At 37.8% G+C, this 19800-nt stretch overlaps 1 protein-coding gene across 1 annotated transcript; it reads left to right on the top strand.

Moving 5' to 3' along the window:
* The first annotated feature begins 391 nt into the window (after nucleotides 1–391).
* LOC113358201 (putative SOS response-associated peptidase YoqW) lies at nucleotides 392–3811 on the top strand. The gene is made up of 8 exons (XM_026601732.1): nucleotides 392–678; nucleotides 788–956; nucleotides 1566–1651; nucleotides 1789–1901; nucleotides 1999–2064; nucleotides 2153–2262; nucleotides 2492–2557; nucleotides 2999–3811. Exons 1-8 carry the CDS (start codon nucleotides 584–586, stop codon nucleotides 3398–3400), a joined length of 1107 nt encoding a protein of 368 aa, XP_026457517.1. The 5' UTR covers nucleotides 392–583; the 3' UTR covers nucleotides 3401–3811.
* The last annotated feature ends 15989 nt before the right edge of the window (nucleotides 3812–19800 follow it).

Consider the following 19800-nt stretch of genomic DNA (forward strand, 5'->3'; position numbering starts at 1 on the left):
TGATAAACAAACACAGATGAATAGAAGAAAGAAAAGAAAATCTAATCAAACATGAAAGAATTAATTTTTTTTTTAAAGTTACTGAGTCGACTCAATTTTCTCCGATTTGCAGAAGGAAATATCTAATTACACCATAATTTAGTATTTTATAATAATATTTTGTTAAATTTGTGTTGTGTGATTGTTATGTTACGCTGTATATGAATGAATTACTAATTTTGTGGTAATTTTTCTGCAGAAGTTGGTTTTGTCAACGGAGATCAGTTTGTATCTGCAGATAAATTGATGAGCACCTTTGATGGTCTTCCACAAGTAGTGACGGCTAGTAATGTTAGTGGTAGCGAGGTAGTATTATTCTGTAGCAATAAGTATCCTCCGGTTATATAAAATTCCCATGTTATATGGATTTTGGCAACCATGCCCTGTTGGGTGTGAACACACTACTTTGGTCGGTTTGCCTTTCAGTTTCATTTTTATTTTTCTTGGGAGTTCAACCGCTACCCAGTTATCAAGGAGCGTCTTGGTTCCCGCGCCTTAGGTTATTCCTGAAAGAGCAGATCATCAGAGTTCAGAGAGACAGAGAATGTGCGGCAGAGCTCGTTGTAGTCTTAGAGTGGACGATATCCCTAGGGCTTGTGGTGTTAGCAATGGTCCAGTACGAAGTGTGCAGATAGATCGGTTTGTTATTCTCTTCTTTGCCCTAATTTTATTCTTACTTAATTCACCTGAATTGTATTCTGTATACCCTTACTGAAACCACTTCTTTTTTTTTCCTTTCTTCTTCCAGGTATAGACCATCTTATAATGTTTCTCCAGGGTTTTATGTTCCTGTTATTTACAGAGAACCTCAAGGAAATAATGGTGGCGATGGTCCGGAAACTGTTCTTCACTGTATGAAATGGGGACTCATTCCTAGCTTTACTAAGAAAACTGAGAAACCTGATCACTACAGGATGGTATTTTTCCATCTTATTGCCTTAAAATTCGTTTCCCCCTTTTAATAAATGTCCAGTTTCATTTTTGAGGTATTAATTGATTTGGTTTATGCCCTAAATTTCGTGTTTTTCAACTTGGTTATGATGTGTTTATGACTTGAAATTGATCCAAAATTTCTAACAAAGCAGAGACTGATGCGCTGTATGTTTATATTTCTAAATCACTGGTAGAAGAATGTATAAAATCTGTAATCTTGTGCTATGATCTTGCTTGTTAACCCTAAACTACAATCTAAATAAATTACATTGTATTTCTTCATATATCCCATACAGAAGAGGAAACCTTAATAAATAGGTTCCTGGATACAAGTTACAGATGCAAATCCTTAGGCAGTTTTACAATAACTGAAAGACTAAATAACTGAACTTCATATAATACTACTCACACGTACACCTATTGCGGAATTGTAACATCTTGTGCAAGTTTTGCTAGGGTGCGCGTGATGCACGCCTCCCACGTGGATGCCCTATTCACGTTGGATGGGCATTCTGTTGGGGTGAATGCCTGGCAATATTATCATTTTTTATTTTGTACTTATATGACTGAAGCATCTTGGTTTGAACTTGCAGTTCAATGCTCGATCAGAGTCTATTTCTGAAAAAGCATCTTTCCGTCGTTTACTTCCAAAGAACCGGTGCGTTGTGGCCATAGAAGGGTATGCATAATTTCCTGCTTTGAATCCCTTAGTTGTTTTTTTTTGGTTATCTGATCTTGTTTGGGCAGGACACTTCGTAATTTTTTACTTCAGCTGATTTCATAGCCATCTTGCTATTTGGATGCATATAATTGCAGGTTTTATGAGTGGAAAAAAGATGGGTCGAAAAAGCAGCCATACTATATTCATCTTAAGGATGATCACCCTCTTGTGTTTGCCGCCCTTTATGATTCTTGGAAGAACTCGGAGGGTAACATTTCTAAACTTTGTTCTATTCTTGGAGGTTTATCCTATCTGGCAGTGATAGCCGAGAATTTAAAAAATGCGGCGTATATTTTACTTTGCAGGAGAGGTAATTTACACGTTTACAATTGTGACAACCTCTTGTTCGTCAACTTTACAATGGCTTCATGGTCAGTAGCGTATTTTTCTTCATTTTACACCTATTCCTTATTAGTGCAATCATCACGTTTTGATTGGTGTACCTATTCTAACTCTTAGATAGAATGCCGGTTATCTTGGGTGATAAGAGCTCTATTGATGTCTGGCTGGATGGTTCAACTACATCTGGATTTGATTCTCTTCTTAAGCCATTTGAAAATCCTGATCTGGTAAGACAATATATATATATATATAAAGTAGTATGTATAGATTCTTATTCACGCCACTCATTGCCCTAATCAAATGTTATGTCTGTAAGTTATCTCTATGACCTGATCTTCTCAAATGCTTCTTTCCTCCGAATCCGATAGATCATAGATGATCTTCTATTGTTTTATGATTTTTTTGAATAGTCAAATAACTAATTCCTTATGGTTCTTCACTTACTATATTGTCTAGGTGTGGTACCCTGTTACATCAGCAATGGGCAAACCTTCCTTTGATGGGCCAGAGTGTATCAAAGAGGTGAGATCAGTATTGATTCCCTTACTTCTTTTATTTTTAGGGTGATATGTAAGAATCATTACCTCCCCGAAATCAGATTACATCTCAAAAGGAGGTATTGAGGTAAATAAATATGTAGGATTAGGGGTGTATGGTACATCTTCCAGACTAGATTTGTGATATCAAAATCTATGGCATAGTAGGATTTGAACTATCCCCTAGTTTGCTTTTAACACTTAGCTTTTTGACTTAGGAAATCTTTTTTAGCTGGTAAGATTTGAAAGGTTGGTGAAGATCTCTGTGCTTATGACATCTCGTGATATTTTGCATATATTCATGAAGTGTTTGGTGAGTCTTGTGATGGTGAATGTTGATTCCCATTTGTCTCTTCTCAAGATTCCACATTCTTCCTGTCAAGTCCAAATCTATATGTACTAAAAGAAAGAACTCGATGCATTACAGATAGCATTGAAGACCGAAGAGAAGAACCTAATCTCAAAGTTCTTCGCTAAGAAAAATCCTGATAGTGAAGAAGAGACCAATGAGCCAATCAAAATTTCACTAAAAGAATCTAATCACCCACCATCTGGAAGCCTGAAAGTTGAACCAGAAGAGAACAGTGACCTTCCAAGTGATTCAAAAGAAAAAAGAAGCCATAAATCTGACAGTTTTCCCTTACATCCGGAAGAGGATAAAAAGTGCGGAATCAAACGGGATTACGAGGAAGTAGAATCAGAGACAAAGCCTCCACCAGACAAGATTGGAAAGACTAAAATGAGTCCTCCGAAGAAGAAAAGCAACACTAATAAAACTGCAGGGGATAAACAGCCAACACTACTTTCTTACTTTGCAAAAAAATCCTAGGGCAACACTCTATCTAATCTCTCTATAGAGGGGGACTGAAAAAAGGTAATTGATTACCTAAATGGACAAGAAGTAGCAGTAGACTGGCAGGCACAGGGTGTTTTGTACGAAACTAAGAAGTTGTTGGCTGAAATGAGCAACTTTTTGGGTTTCCAGCTCTCATCTACAGATCCGGAAATACTTCAGCTGACATTATGGCCAAGGAGGCGAGGCAGTATGCGTCTCAACAGAATTGAGAACATATTCCTGAAGTGATTAGAACGGTGTTTGCAGTATAGCAATTGAATGTTAACTCTAGCAAATCTACTTTCTGCATCATTAGATAGCTCTACTTTTCCTAACTTTGTACAATCAATGAATTTTCCTTTTTTCAGAAAAGAAGAAGTGAAGTTCAGAAATCTTGATGGAAGATATGAAAATGAGACGTCTTTTTGGTATTATTGTTGGGCTTAGGTCTATGCTAGTACAAATACTGCAGCTATTTAAAGTGATGGCTATTCCTTTTGGAGTAAACCTCTGGGCAAACCATCTCATAGTTTAGTGGTATGGTATCCCATTAGGAGTTCTAGCCTGGATTCTCTAGAACGTTGTTCTTTCTTTTTTGCTAAGAAAATTGAATGCCATTAAACCAAAGAAATTGCAGGTGTTGTGACTGGAAGGCTAGGATTGTACCCAACCATTCACCCAGTACTCTTCAAGTTATTACAATACTTAGCTGCAATGTCATTGTCAGCAGTGTTATTGAAATTTCTTCTTAGAAATTCTAGTCTAGAAAATGAAAAATTGTTGTGAATCTTTTTTTTTTTCTCTTTTAATAGGAAAGGAAATTATGTTAAATTGAATACCATACTACATATTGTTCATGTCAAGTTGCAGTAGAGTAACTACCCAACTTGGCCATTCCAAGAACCAATTAAAGGCACCATTTGGCACCATTTTGTGCTCTAGCTAACTTTGCTATAGAATCTGCCAAGTGATTAACATCTCTATGCACATAGGTACATTTCCAAGATTGAAAATTACTTGAAACATCTAAGGCATCCTTTATTATGTTTAAAGATGTCCATTTAGCTGAAGAAAAGCGTCCAGTCAAAGCACTGATCACATTTCTGTAGTCACCCTCCAAGTGTATTTGAGTCCATCCTTTGTCCTTAACCCATACCATTGCCTCCAGTAAAGCCAGTGCCTCAGCCTGCTCCGGATCTAAGGCTTGTAGTGACCTTCCTCGCACTCCATAGCAACCACCTGCAAAATCCCTACAAATCAGACCTACTCCAGATACATTGTTCATATCAATAAAAGAAGCATCAAAAATTATTTTAAGAGAATTGTGAGCGGGGGTTCCCATTTATGTGCAATCTGCACTGTAACATTTCTGTTAACACTAATCTGAACATTTGCTAGTCTCCATTCCTGTAGATGATTGGAGATATTTCTAGCAACAATATTAGCATTTCCTTGAACATTATCAAACACCTGTGAACATCTCATCTTCCATAAGTGTCAAATGGTAAAGCTTATGGTTTCAATTACCTGCATATTAATCAGATTAGTATCCATATTCTTATTAAACAGATTACACATCCAGGAGTGTAAGTTCAAGTCCTTCAGCTGGTTATAAAGAGAGCTATCTACTAAATTCCAGACAGAAGTAGCTACATTGCACCCTAATAAAATATGTTGCATATCATCAGGCACATTCCTACAAATCCGACATGACATGTAGTGTCTATTTGATTATTGAACCTATCCATTCAAACATTAGTTGGAAGAAAATTATGTATAAACTTCCGCAGAAAGTGATGCACTATTGGAGGTAATCTTAACCTCCAAAACCTTTTTCAGTATATATCAAGGTTACTCTTAGTAGGGTTCTTCTGTCTATGCTGTCCTCTAGGATCACTCTGTAAGCAGTTTTTACAGAGAAAATGCCATTTGCAGATGGCTCCCAGATGACCATTTCCTTACCTTTACTAGGAATTCTAATCCTCAAGATATCTCTAGCAGTATCTTTATCAAAGATAGCTGAAATAATATTATGGTTCCAAGATTTGGACTCCTGATCAATCAAGTGACTAACAAGATTTGTACAAGTAGAAGTAAAGTTGGAAGATGAGGGTTTATGCAAATTTGGAATCCAGTTAGATTTCCAAATTGGTATAGATTCCCCATTACCTACTTCAAACATATAGTGTGTTTTAATAACCTCCAGACCTTTGTAGATCCCATTCCAGACCCAAGATCCCTGATTATCCACATTGTCAACCAAAGGATTAATATTCATAAAATATTTCCCTTTTAAGATAAGAGAACACATATAGTCTGGTTTTTCAACCATTCTCCAAGCCAGTTAAGTAAGCAAAGCTCTATTAAGAATATCAATTCTTCTAATATTCATTCCACCTAATTCTTTTGGGAAAGCTATGTCATCCCACCTTTCAGGAGAAAAGACTCCGTCAATTTTTTGGTTTCCCCACTAGTATTTCATTTGAATCCTATCCATTTTATCTGTAAGTTTATTAGGAATATGAAAGACAGACATGTGATGACTGGGCATACTACCTAACAGAGATTGATTTAAAATGGTCTTACCTGGTTGGGCAAGAAAGATAGACTTCCACACAACCAGTCTACTCCTGAAATCTTCTAGAAGATGATTAAAAGACACACTTATTTTTCTGAAGCAAGAGAGGCACACCTAAGTATTTTTCCTGTAAAGCCATTTTCTTAATCTGCAGACTGTTAGAGATATCATTCTTAATTTTATTTGGGACCTTGACACTAAAAGGGATTGCTGATTTAGCAAAGTTAAAAGCCTGGCCAGAAAACCTGCTAAACTGATCAATCAAAGTGGCCAGATTCCTAGAATCTTTAGTTCTAGACTTTACAAAATCAATTAGTCATCTGCAAAAAAAATAGATGAGAGACAGAAGGGAAGTGTTTGTTAGCTTTGAAACTATGATAAGTCCATTAATCTCAGCAGAAAAGAGAGATCTAGACAAAGACTCCATGCACATAATGAACAAATATGGAGACAGGGGATCACCCTTTCTCATATCTCTTTAAGGAAAATACTGTTTTCCTAGAGCACCATTTAGAAGAATGGAGGTGGAAACTACAGCAATGCATTGTTGTATTATATCATACTAACTATCAGAGAATCCTAGTTTCTTCATAGTGGCTATAAGGAAATACCAATACTCTATCCTATCAAATGCTTTAGATATGTCTAGTTTAACAACTACACAACCATCTTTTAGCTTTAGTTTTCTTCATAGAGTGGATCAACTCATGTGCAATAACTATATTGTCCTGAATTAATCCACCCGACATAAAAGCAGTCTGAGAAGGGGGGATCACCTTATGCAGAACTAATTTTAATCTAGAGGCCGACAACTTAGAAATTATTTTATATGAGACATTACACAGACTAATTGGTCTGAAGTCAATAGAACTTTTAGGACATTTACTCTTGGAATTAAGGCTGTAAAAATATGGTCTAATTGTTTCAACATATGATGAGAGTGAAAGAAAGCTTGAACCATTTTTACCATATCAATTCCAACAGTATCCCACATTAATGGGTAAAAACCAGGTGGGAAACCATCTGGCCCTTGAGTAGTCCAAGGAGACATAACAAACACAATATATTTGATTTCCTCATTAGTAGGCACAACAGTAAGCACAAAATTCTCAGCTTCAAAAATAGTAGTCTCTATATTGGTCAAAAAAACATCAAGACAAGGAGGATTAGTGGTTTTATTTATGTTGATAAAATGATTCAAGAGTTCAACTTCAATGTCATCTCTTTCAGTAAGCCAAATACCTATACTATTCTGAAGAGAATCAATATTTTTTCTTCTAAAGTTTGCTTTGTGATGGATATAGGCAGTATTACTATCATCCAATTTCATGGCAACATTGTTTCCTCTTTGTTTCCAAAAATCCTCTTCAACATCATACCAGAATTTCAGATACTTAGACAAATCATCCATCCTGACATCATACTGTGTATTATGATTTTTAGAAATACTAGCTAATTCAGATTCTAGTTTATCTATCTAAGTACTTATATTACCAAAGTGGTGATAATTCCAAGTCCTTAGGATATTTTTAGTATCCAAAAGACCTCTTGAAAACCTAAAAGCAGCTGAGCCAGAAGTATTGCAACTTCAATTCTGTTGGATTAACTCAGCACAACTGCTATCTCTAAACTAGATTTTATTTACTCTAAAAAGTTTTTTTTAGTAGTTTTACCTATTTAGAAGTGAAAAAGCAGGGGTTATGTTGTTCGATGCCCTAATAATTCTACACAAATGAGGTGCAGTAAGTGCCACGTCTACTGTTTCCAACTAGCCGCTGGTGGGCCGGGCTCGTCTACACAGGCAAACTTTGTAACTCCCTGGCCATGGAGAAATGTAGCCAAGTAGGTGGTGCAGTGAGTGACGAAGTTTAGCTCCTTGTTTAGTCATTTATTCTCCGGGTGAATGGAGTTGCTTGTGTTCCCTACAAAAAGCTTAAAACAATATCATTAGCTAACTAACGAGACCTAGCTAGTGTAAATGTAGGTATAAAAGTGTCTCACTTGCGTGCTTATCAAATTCCCCCACATTTTGCTAGTCCCGAGCAAAACAAAAATTAGACCCGCTCAACAGTTGATCATATACAAAACTTCAAGACCCGCTCAACAGCTGGTCATCATGATTTTAAAAAAAAATTTTTTTTAGAGACCCGCTCCACAACTGGTCGTGAAATGATAAGAAAACAAAAAATAGACATGTTCCACAGCTGGCCATGAAATGCAATAGTCTCAAATAAACTACTTTTTTTTGCAGACCCACTCCACAACTGGTCATAACGTGCATGAAAATTCCTAAAATAAACCCGCTCAACAGCTGGTCATAACATGAAAGTGAATAACCTGCAAAAATCTAAAGTGTTAACCGCTCACCCACACTTAATCATTACATTGTCCTCAATGTAATTGAGTCGTCCAACGCAAAAGTCAAGATAGAAAATTCACAAGCAAACAAATAAAAATAAAAGATAAAGAAAAGGGAACAAATCTGGTGGTTGACTCCCACGAAGCGAAGGATATTTGTTTCCCAGCTTGCGCGCAACAAGTACTCTCATACACAGTGAAGGTGATACACAATGACAACCTGCCAAGCATATAAATAGAGTTTGAAAAGCTGGGAATCAACCCAACATATCAGGTTAGCTGCAAATAAGAACCTGTGAAGACTATAATCTGCCAAGCATATGCGAAAACCCATTCCATATTCAAAACAGTCCATAATAATCGTGTCACACTCTGTCGGGACAAGTAAATTATTCACACCAACAAATACAGATTGCTCAATGGTATGTAATCAGAGCGCAAACAATAATTCTGGTTCAAAATCAACTGAAATATTTTCAGTGGACAAGCTATCTTCACTGAAATAGCAATAGGCATCGGACCATCAAACTCAGCAAATTGATCTAAGCTTATATCTAGTGTTTTAAGTTCATCAAAATCAACAACTCCGAGGAAATAACTTCTGTTGTTAAGTTACCTATATTACCCATTGGAGGATCAAATGCATTGACAATGTCAATTAGCATAGAGTCATCAGAGTCTGCAAAATGGGCTAAACAAGTGGAGAGTGGTTTAAAATCAACAATCCAAGTTAATTGCCCTGTATCAATTGGCTCCACATTCGTACATGCATCTCGAGAACTATTAGATGGATCAACGAAAAATGGACCTACTGCAGCAATATCAGAAGAGAAGATTCTCAAGCATAAACAAACTAGGTGCAATCAAAGTTCAACAACCGTTAGTAAATCAAATCAATCGAAAACAGAAGATAAACCGCAATTATCTAGTTTCCCACTGATGAGTGCTAAAAAGTGCATATTTCTATATCTTTTTGTTGGCAATTAACTCATCTTTTGTGCTCTAATTCTCCATTTTATCCCATATTCTGTATTTTCACTGTTTTCAAGAATAAATACTTTTCTTAATTAATTTTGTATTTTTAGGTTCTAAATAAAGTTTGGATGGAATTACGGAGCGAAAAGAGCAGAAAAGTGGTGGAAGCCGATAGGAATCACGCAAGGAAGCCGCGAGGAATGTTGTGCACAAGACCAAAAGGCTAGAAATGGGCTTAACAAGGAAGAATTGTTATTAAAGAAGATATGGGCTTGGCATACCCAAGGCCCAAAACCCTTACCCAAACCCATTTCCAATATCCATACCCGTCTCCTTCGTCAGCCGTCAGATTGGATCACATCTGAATCCAATGGTCTCAGCATCGCCAGTACATCAAAATCTGAAATTCCTGTCTAACACTTTAGCACCTAACTCCATCTCAGACCGTCAGTTTTGATGTATCTCAGATCCAACGATCGCTCCACTCCCATTTCCATCTCGCCGTTGGATAATTCTCTTATCTTTTCATCCATCGTCTTTCACCATCTGATCATCAAAATACGATGGGTCCGCTCAATACTCTAGAACCCTAACCTATTTACCCTAAATCAAACATCCCCTAAAAGAAACTCTATCGAGTTCTCTTCCTTCTTCTTCCCCTCGTCTTCACAGCGACCATCACCACCACCATGTCCGCCACCAACTCCGCTCAACCACCTCCATCACTGTACCCCATCAATCAGCCACCCCCTCCATCACTAAAGGACACCACCATGATACCCTCTAGCTGCTTCTCTCTCAACCCTTTTATCTTTTCAAAAACAGTGAACCTAGAAACTAGGTTTAAGAGAAACGGAGTTAGTGAAATAAACCACCAATTACGGAAGAGGAGAAGCAATAGAAGAATGGGTCGAGACCATTGATTGACTTCAGAGATTAGGTAAAGGTCAATTTCGGATTTTTTGTGTAACCCTAAATTTTATATTTTGGGGATTTTTGGATATTTGGTTTGCATGTATAAATAGGGTTCTTGGGTGTTGTTTTTGGGCATGCCTGGACTAGCCAGTGCACCACCAAGAGGACTGGACTAGCCAGTTCCTCAATTGTTCATGTTCTGTTTTTGTTTCACTTTTAAATTCAGTTTTATTTTCACATATTCATCATGTTTTAATTTATCACTTGCTAGGGCTTAGATGAAACTCTTGATTGCATGCTAGGATAGTTAATATACATGTTGTTGTTCTTGTAATGTTTAAACTGAAGAAGGACTGATAATTAGCCATTTGAGCTAATTCACCTGTGATCAGCTGTGCTGTAAGAAGACAGCTGATGCTAGGGGTGAAGTTAGTGATAGTGGTTAAGAATTCAGTCCATTTGAAGGGTTGTGCTTAATTGCCTTAGAATTGATAGTTAACTGGTTGAGCAAACAAGCCTGTGATCAGCTGTGCTGTAAGAAGACAGTTGATGCTAGGGGTAAGTTAGTGATATTAGTTAGTAAATCACTCATTGTAGTCTTCCATGAAAGAACAATACATAGCTTGCATAAGAACTTCCTTAGTTTAGGATCAAGATGTGGATTCAAAACCTAGTGTTTCCTTGTTTCACATTGTATCTGTAGCTGTAATCTTTGCTCATTGCCCTTGGCTCACTGCCTTGGTTTGTTTGTCTTTGTTTCACTGTTTCTTTGTTTCTTTTGCCACTGTTACTCACTGCTTCACTTTGTTCACTGCCACCTTCACATTGCCATTGTTTTAGTCCATTTTCACTATTTTGCATTTAGATAACTAGCTTAAAAACTTCAACTATACACCCTAGTCCCTGTGGAGATGACATGTTCTTGCACATACACACTACAATGACAACTGTGCACTTGCAGTTTAACATGTAGGCCTTTCTGTCTCCCCTTATCCTTTGCTCTTGTTTCTTATACAATCCCTGGCCTACCACCCACCAGTGGTACTAATAGAGCTTCTCAATCCCAAAGAAGTCTTTAAACCGAACGGTCGTAAGAGATTTTGTCTAATTAGGTTACTTTCCTCTCCGAATAGGCGGCTCCACCAGTAACAACACAACAAGGTAGTTTTGATGGCTCTGAGGATTAGTTTGCTCGAAATGCAAACTTTGATATTTATCGACCAAGGAAATTTGGACACCAAGGAATTTCCAAAACCGAAAATATTCTCAAGATATGCAATAAATTCCAAATTCGGTTTCCATAATTCCTGGAAATGCTTTGTCCATATATTGACCGAAATCTCTAAGAAAATCTCCAATTAGTAAATGAACATTACTAATTTATATTTTCCAAATATAAAATTAAAAACCTTAATTAAAAGATTCTCTCAACTTATTTTTATCCGGGATTCTCCTTTAGCTATTAAGGAATATCTTTGAACAATAAAAGATAAGCGTTACTGCACATGTTCAAAGTATGTCGACATCTTTACTTTGTAAGTCCTTTTTCATACTTATAATCTTGGAATTGATTTGCCACACTTCCAAACAAGTTTAGAATTGGTTCATTTAATTTCCAAGAACTATGTGATTGATTATCCTATCAAATCACCAAACATGGGTTTAACGGTTCTACCAAAACAAGTTTCAGTTCTACCTTCACGCTAGTTACAAAACTTGGTTGACTAGGTACTAGGATCGGTTCTGGTAGGCATTCAAAAGTGTGACAGAAAATAAGAATAAATGGAAGAGGAAGCCTACAGTGATACCTGCAAGTGCACAGGGTCAGTTGTAGCTTGTGTGCAAGAACAGGGTCATTCCACAGGGACTTGGGGTGTTATGAAGTTTTCCTAGCTAAGCTATATGCAAGGCAGTGACAATGAGGGATAGGCCAAGGCAGTGAGCAAGGCAAAGCAATAAGGCAGAACAGTTAAGAACCAAGGCTGTAAGCCAAGGGCAGGGGGGAGTTTGTGCACTGATTTCAGTGCACAGCAAGCTGTAAATTGCACAAAAACTAAACAAAGCAGCAAGGAAAATTTAACTAAGCAATAAGAAAAACAGATTCAGAGTTGCAAGTGACTGTGAAAACAAATTGTGGGTTAAGCTAAGGCCTTGAATCCACCCTTGTGACCTATCCAGATAATGTAATTCTAGGTTGAATTCCTAATGGAACTAAGTGACAGCTAAGGTCAACTTATGATCCTAAGCATACAAATGGAATGGAAAGAGAATTAGCTTGCTCAACTAATGTGCTCCTAGCATTGACTGTCTTTTGACAGTACAATCAATCACAAGCACACAGATGAGCACTAATTTCTCCCATTGCTCAATCAAAACAATGCACTAAGTCTCTAACCTAGCATTCCACTATCAGACAGTGCACTGAGGTTTCATCTAAACCTCAGCTGCAACAATTTAGCTCATGCTCAACATATAAACAACATTAACATTCATCACATATGATAATAAGAGCAAATTCAAACAAAACATGACTGAAAATTTACAAAACAAATGAACCAACAGTTGAGGAACTGGCTAGTCCAGTCCTCTTGGGTGAAGCTCTGGCTAATCCAGGCATATCTCAATTTCACACCCTATCATCCTATTTATACCCAATTTACACAATTCTAGTTCATACACACAATTCCCAAAAATCCCCAAATTTAATAGTGAATTAGGGCTATGAAATTTACCTACTTTGATGGGTCAAATCTTACCCACAATGTCGACCCAATCTTCCTCTGACTTCACTGCTTCATTCCCACGCCTCAATTTCTTCTTTAGCTTCACCTAATTCATCAATCTCTAACCTAGGGTTTCAGGGATAGGGAAGGTGCGAGATTGATGAAGTAGGAGGCTAGAAAGATGGGGAAAATGATGGGTTTTGCTTTTATGGAAAAGGTAGAGTGGTTTGGTGGTGTTTGGTGGCGTCAGGGAGTGGTGGCGATGATGGAGAAGGTGGTGACAGTGGAGTAGTGGTTCTGCAGAGGTGAGGTGGGGGAAGATGGGTTCGATGGAAAAGAAGGAAGGGTGCGTTTGGTTTGGTAGGGGAAAGTGTTAGGTGCTCGTGTGTTTGGCGAGTTAAGCAATTGTTGATGAACAGCGAGGATGAGACGTTGGATGCGAAGATGATGGATCGATCTAACGGCGAGACATAAGGAAGCGAGGAGCGACCGTTGGATGCGTAAGTACAACGAAACTGACGGCTCAAGATGGAGTTAGGTGCTGTAGTGTTTGACAGGAGCTTCAGACTTCGATGCACGACGATGAAGCGACCGTAGGATGCATCTGTGGATCCAATCTGACGGCTACGAGCTTAGGAAGGCTTTGGGCTTGGTCTTGGACTTAGGTTAGAGTTTGGGCTTAGACAATTCTGAGCCCACTTCTTCTTTAAGAACAAATTCTTCCTTCCAATCCCACTTCTAGTTGGTCCGCTCTTGCAAACATCATTCTTCGCTGCCTTTCTGCGGGAGTCTTTGTCGTTTCTTTGCTCTTTTCACTCCGTGAGTTAACCAGGCTTTATTTAGTACCTAAAAATGCAAAATTAATTAATAAAAATATTTATTCTTGAAAACAAATAAAATACAGAATATGGGATAAAATGTAGAATTAATGCACAAAAGATGAGTTAAATGCCAAGAAAAATATATAGAAATATGTACTTTTTAGCACTCATCAAATACCCCCAAACCTGAATTTTACTTGTCCTCAAGTAAAACAAAACTAAGGAAATCCTAACTATACCACTGTCGCTGGTCTCTCGAATGCATTTAGCGTATGCACTAAGCCTTTTAAACCACTAAGTGTTCCTAGTGGACGAGTGAAGTCTCGTGAAGGTTTGCTTAGAACGTTCCTACAAAGTTCTAGGTCAAAATATAAGCTCAGATTCCATCAAATGTGACATGTGCAAGACAGTTTAAGCTCACAGCAAAATGGAGATGTCAATCTAGCTATCTAAGGCACAATCCTAGCACTGATAACAAAAAAAGACATGTGATAAGAGTGTAAAGTGTATCTACACATGTGTCTAGAATGACCTGAAGTTATGACTACTAACCACCAAGAGATAGTTTTTAGGCTAAGAACCGAATTCTAAGCCAAGCTAGCTGTCCGGCTTTACGAGAATTGTGAATGTTCACCCAATGAGTTGGTGATATTTCAGTTTACCCGCGTTATACATCGATGGCCGCACCCTCCTTGCTTATTACAAGACTATTTACAACAAAAAGATGACTCTTTACATGACTCTTATTTACATTGATTACTCTCTTTTATTTTTGGAACAAGAGAGAACTATTGTCTTTAACATGACAAAACATGGAATAAATACTTGATTTTTTTTTTTTTTTGTAAGAAATAACTTTGATCTTTACAACATAGTGACACTTTTGATACATGAACAAAAAGAAAAACATAATTACATGACTCTTAGCAAGAGGTGGCCCTTATCGAATGCATCCGGTCAAATTCTATGGTTGCTTTTCTTAACGTATCCTCCAACTTCTATCCCAGCCAACCAAAGAACAAGCTAGTCAAGTCTCATTCAGTATTCTAAAGTGATTGGCAATCTAACTTCCTATCAAACACCTTGAAGATCGAGGCTATACATGTATTGGTAGATCGTGCGCGTGCAAGTTTCTTATCACATGTGAATTGTGCTAGAATCAGGGTGCCTAAATATCTAGACTAAGACTCCTAAAAATTACATATTGCACAAGAGTCACATTTCAAGGTAAATGAGCTCCATTTTATGATTTTTTTTTTTTTTTTTTTTAATTTTTTGGAATTTTTAATTTTTTCAAAAAGAAGGAGTTCTTGTTTTCAATTATGGCATATTATCAAAGTATCTACTTTTCACCCCCAAACCTAAACTAAACATTGTCCTCAATGTTTCAAAATATGAACAAAATTATAATACAACATATGAAGAGGATCATGTTGAGTAGAGAAAAAGGAAAGAGAATACCCGATTTCGGCGAAAGCAAGATTAGACTCCGTTATTCAAGGAAAAAAATCCAACATATTTCAGCCGAGATCATATTGGATTAGCAAAATATATACAAAAGGAACAAAAGGGTTTTAAGAAATTTTATCTACTGGATTATATACAAAAAATTCACCGTACACTAACAATCTAAAGAGTTGAGGATCAACCCAAAAGACAAAGTGTAGAGGTTTCAACAGCTTCACACAATAAATATGATAGGCATGCAAGTGAAGCTGTGAAACAAAATGAGCTACCCCCAAACCTGGATTTTTCAACAGATAAAATTTTGGATATAAAATCTCGCAGTTTTTGGGGTTCATCATGCACAAGGTCTAATTCGAAATGAACTTTGCTAGGGACGGGTACACATGCTAATTCCAACTGTGGTTCCTCAAAGATATTATACTTAGATGCAAAATAGTCCAAGAGGACTTGAAGCACACAGTTCCAGGCCTAGATTAGGTATTCTCATGAAAATTGGTTTGACAATATTGTGACAAACTAAATCTAGGTAGGATGCAAGGCTATCAGATTGTGACTTAGGCAAGAAAGTGACATCTAAGCGTCTCACATGCATGAGATCAAGAGTATCAATATTATCAGTCACATAGCATTATCTAAGTCACACTCAAGATGTGTAGCATGCTCATCATCACAAAAAATTTGCACAAGTCCTAATTCAGAATCATGGTTATCCGATATATTCAAATTATCATCAACAGAAGCAATATATTGTGGCTTAAGTATGGAATCAGACACATCAACTATGTTTTCATGCATAGGATCATTAGTGTCAACAGAAGATTTACCTAAGTCATGCTCTTCACAGGATAATTGCACAATATCTAAATCAGTATCAACATCACATGCATATGAAATACTAGAAGAAATATCATTCATGAAGGTCGGGGCAGAAAAGCCTAATGTATTTGAAACCAAAGGTTCCACAACATTTTCAGCATAGACATGTTCTTCTAACATAACATTATCATCATCATCATCATAGTAATATGCATACTTGTCCCTATTAGCAGTTGTGGTGTTATTAGTCAACTCATGTTCCTCTAGATTAGGTTCATATTCAATATCATACACATGAGAAGGACTAGACATGCTATTTCCAAAGTTCAATTCATTACCACCTATATCATGTGACAGTGTCTCAGTTTCCCTAATGGATTCCCAGTGACGGGTTCTCTCTGCAATCTAGCTAAAAATTTCCATGCATCATCCACAGTTTTATCAAGAAATTCACCATTACACATACACTCAACCATGGCTCGAGATTTAAAGTCTAGTCCCTCATAGAGGATAGCGACAAGTCTCCACTTCTCAAATCCATGGTGTGGACATTCGCTCAAAAAATTAAAACGTTCAAAATAGTCAAAAACAGTTTCCTCATCCAATTGGACAAAACAATTGATACTTTGACGAATAGCGATGGTCCTATGATGTGGAAAGAATTTTTTGAAAAATAGATCTGTGAGTTGGTCCCAAGTGTTGATTGATTGTGGTCTCAAACCGTAAAACCATGTTTTGGCCCTTTCCTTTAGAGAAAATGTAAACAAACGCAATTTCAAAGAGTCTTCGGACATATGATCAGGTTGCATAGTCCGACAAATTTGTTCAAACTCTCTTACATGAGTATAGGGGTTCTCAGAATCGAACCCTCGAAATAAAGGAAGTATTTGTATCATGCTTGCATTTATTTTAAAAGGGTTATTGGTTTGAGGTAAGACAATACATGATAATGGAATTTTATTGTGGGATACATGTATTCATGGAGAGCACTAGGTTGGCCCATATTGAAAAGACACAAAGCCCACTATTTGGTTTTAAAGGGTTTTCAAAAATTTGGTTTTTTATGGGAAAATTTTGGTTTTTATGGGTTTTGAAAACTTTGGTTTTTATGGGATTAAAAATTTGGTTTTCGAAATTAGGAGCAAATTTTTTTTTTTTTTTTTTTTTGTGTTGGGTTTTGAAGCCCAAATTTTAGTTTAAAAGAAACTACAAGCCTAACAAACAACTAAATTACAAGCCCAAATAAAGAAAAAAAAAAATAAAACTAATTATTACAAACCCACAAAAAAAGAAAATAAAAATAAAACTAAAATTATTACAATCCCAAATAAAGAAAGAAATAAAATTAAAATTAAAATAATTATTACATGCCCACAGATTAAAAATGGAAGCCCACAGGTTGGGTTCTCTTAATGGGTTTAGGCTTACCTTTGAAGCACAGCCCAGCTGTTCAGTTTGGTTGCAAAAGCCCAGTTGGGCTTTGGATCATCCTAAGCTTTTGTCTTTGTTCAGGCCCAGTTGGGCTTGGCTCAACTTGTTAAGCTTGGCAGCAACTTCAGCAGGCCCAGTTGGGCTTGATGGCTCAATTTAGCACCAGGCAGCAGGGGTTGCAGCAGACTTGGCCTGGCACCAGCAGGAGTACCACAGCAGCACAAGTTCTAGCAACAATAGTGCAGCACCAGCTCCACAGCAGCAGCACCACAAGTTCAGAGGCACCACAAGGCACAGAGCAGGACTTCAGGCAGCAGTTCTGGCACCAGCAGCAGCAACACCAGGTTCAAGGAAGAACCAGCAACAAAGGTGCAAATGGGCTGCAGTTCACAGCAGTTCACAGCAAGAAATGCAAAAAAAATGCTTATACTAAGATGCAGATGATTACACTAATATGCAGATGCTTACAAGAACTACACAGCAGGTATGAGTATGCAAAGAACAGCAAGAAAAACTTCAAAAACACGGCAGCCAAGTCCCCGGCAGCGGCGCCAAAAACTTGGTAGGCATTCAAAAGTGTGACAGAAAATAAGAATAAATGGAAGAGGAAGCCTACAGTGATACCTGCAAGTGCACAGGGTCAGTTGTAGCTTGTGTGCAAGAACAGGGTCATTCCACAGGGACTTGGGGTGTTATGAAGTTTTCCTAGCTAAGCTATATGCAAGGCAGTGACAATGAGGGATAGGCCAAGGCAGTGAGCAAGGCAAAGCAATAAGGCAGAACAGTTAAGAACCAAGGCTGTAAGCCAAGGGCAGGGGGGAGTTTGTGCACTGATTTCAGTGCACAGCAAGCTGTAAATTGCACAAAAACTAAACAAAGCAGCAAGGAAAATTTAACTAAGCAATAAGAAAAACAGATTCGGAGTTGCAAGTGACTGTGAAAACAAATTGTGGGTTAAGCTAAGGCCTTGAATCCACCCTTGTGACCTATCCAGATAATGTAATTCTAGGTTGAATTCCTAATGTAACTAAGTGACAGCTAAGGTCAACTTATGATCCTAAGCATACAAATGGAATGGAAAGAGAATTAGCTTTCTCAACTAATGTGCTCCTAGCATTGACTGTCTTTTGACAGTACAATCAATCACAAGCACACAGATGAGCACTAATTTCTCCCATTGCTCAATCAAAACAATGCACTAAGGCTCTAACCTAGCATTCCACTATCAGACAGTGCACTGAGGTTTCATCTAAACCTCAGCTGCAACAATTTAGCTCATGCTCAACATATAAACAACATTAACATTCATCACATATGATAATAAGAGCAAATTCAAACAAAACATGACTGAAAAATTACAAAACAAATGAACCAACAGTTGAGGAACTGGCTAGTCCAGTCCTCTTGGGTGAAGCTCTGGCTAATCCAGGCATATCTCAATTTCACACCCTATCATCCTATTTATACCCAATTTACACAATTCTAGTTCATACACACAATTCCCAAAAATCCCCAAATTTAACAGTGAATTAGGGCTATGAAATTTACCTACTTTGATGGGTCAAATCTTACCCACAATGTCGACCCAATCTTCCTCTGACTTCACTGCTTCATTCCCACGCCTCAATTTCTTCTTTAGCTTCACCTAATTCATCAATCTCTAACCTAGGGTTTCAGGGATAGGGAAGGTGCGAGATTGATGAAGTAGGAGGCTAGAAAGATGGGGAAAATGATGGGTTTTGCTTTTATGGAAAAGGTAGAGTGGTTTGGTGGTGTTTGGTGGCGTCAGGGAGTGGTGGCGATGATGGAGAAGGTGGTGACAGTGGAGTAGTGGTTCTGCAGAGGTGAGGTGGGGGAAGATGGGTTCGATGGAAAAAAAGGAAGGGTGCGTTTGGTTTGGTAGGGGAAAGTGTTAGGTGCTCGTGTGTTTGGCGAGTTAAGCAATTGTTGATGAACAGCGAGGATGAGACGTTGGATGCGAAGATGATGGATCGATCTAACGGCGAGACATAAGGAAGCGAGGAGCGACCGTTGGATGCGGAAGTACAACGAAACTGACGGCTCAAGATGGAGTTAGGTGCTGTAGTGTTTGACAAGAGCTTCAGACTTCGATGCACGACGATGAAGCGACCGTAGGATGCATCTGTGGATCCAATCTGACGGCTACGAGCTTAGGCAGGCTTTGGGCTTGGTCTTGGACTTAGGTTAGAGTTTGGGCTTAGACAATTCTGAGCCCACTTCTTCTTTAAGAACAAATTCTTCCTTCCAAGCCCACTTCTAGTTGGTCCGGCTCTTGCAAACATCATTCTT

This window comes from Papaver somniferum, chromosome 3 (genome assembly GCF_003573695.1).
Source record: "Papaver somniferum cultivar HN1 chromosome 3, ASM357369v1, whole genome shotgun sequence".
Lineage (NCBI taxonomy): Eukaryota > Viridiplantae > Streptophyta > Magnoliopsida > Ranunculales > Papaveraceae > Papaver > Papaver somniferum.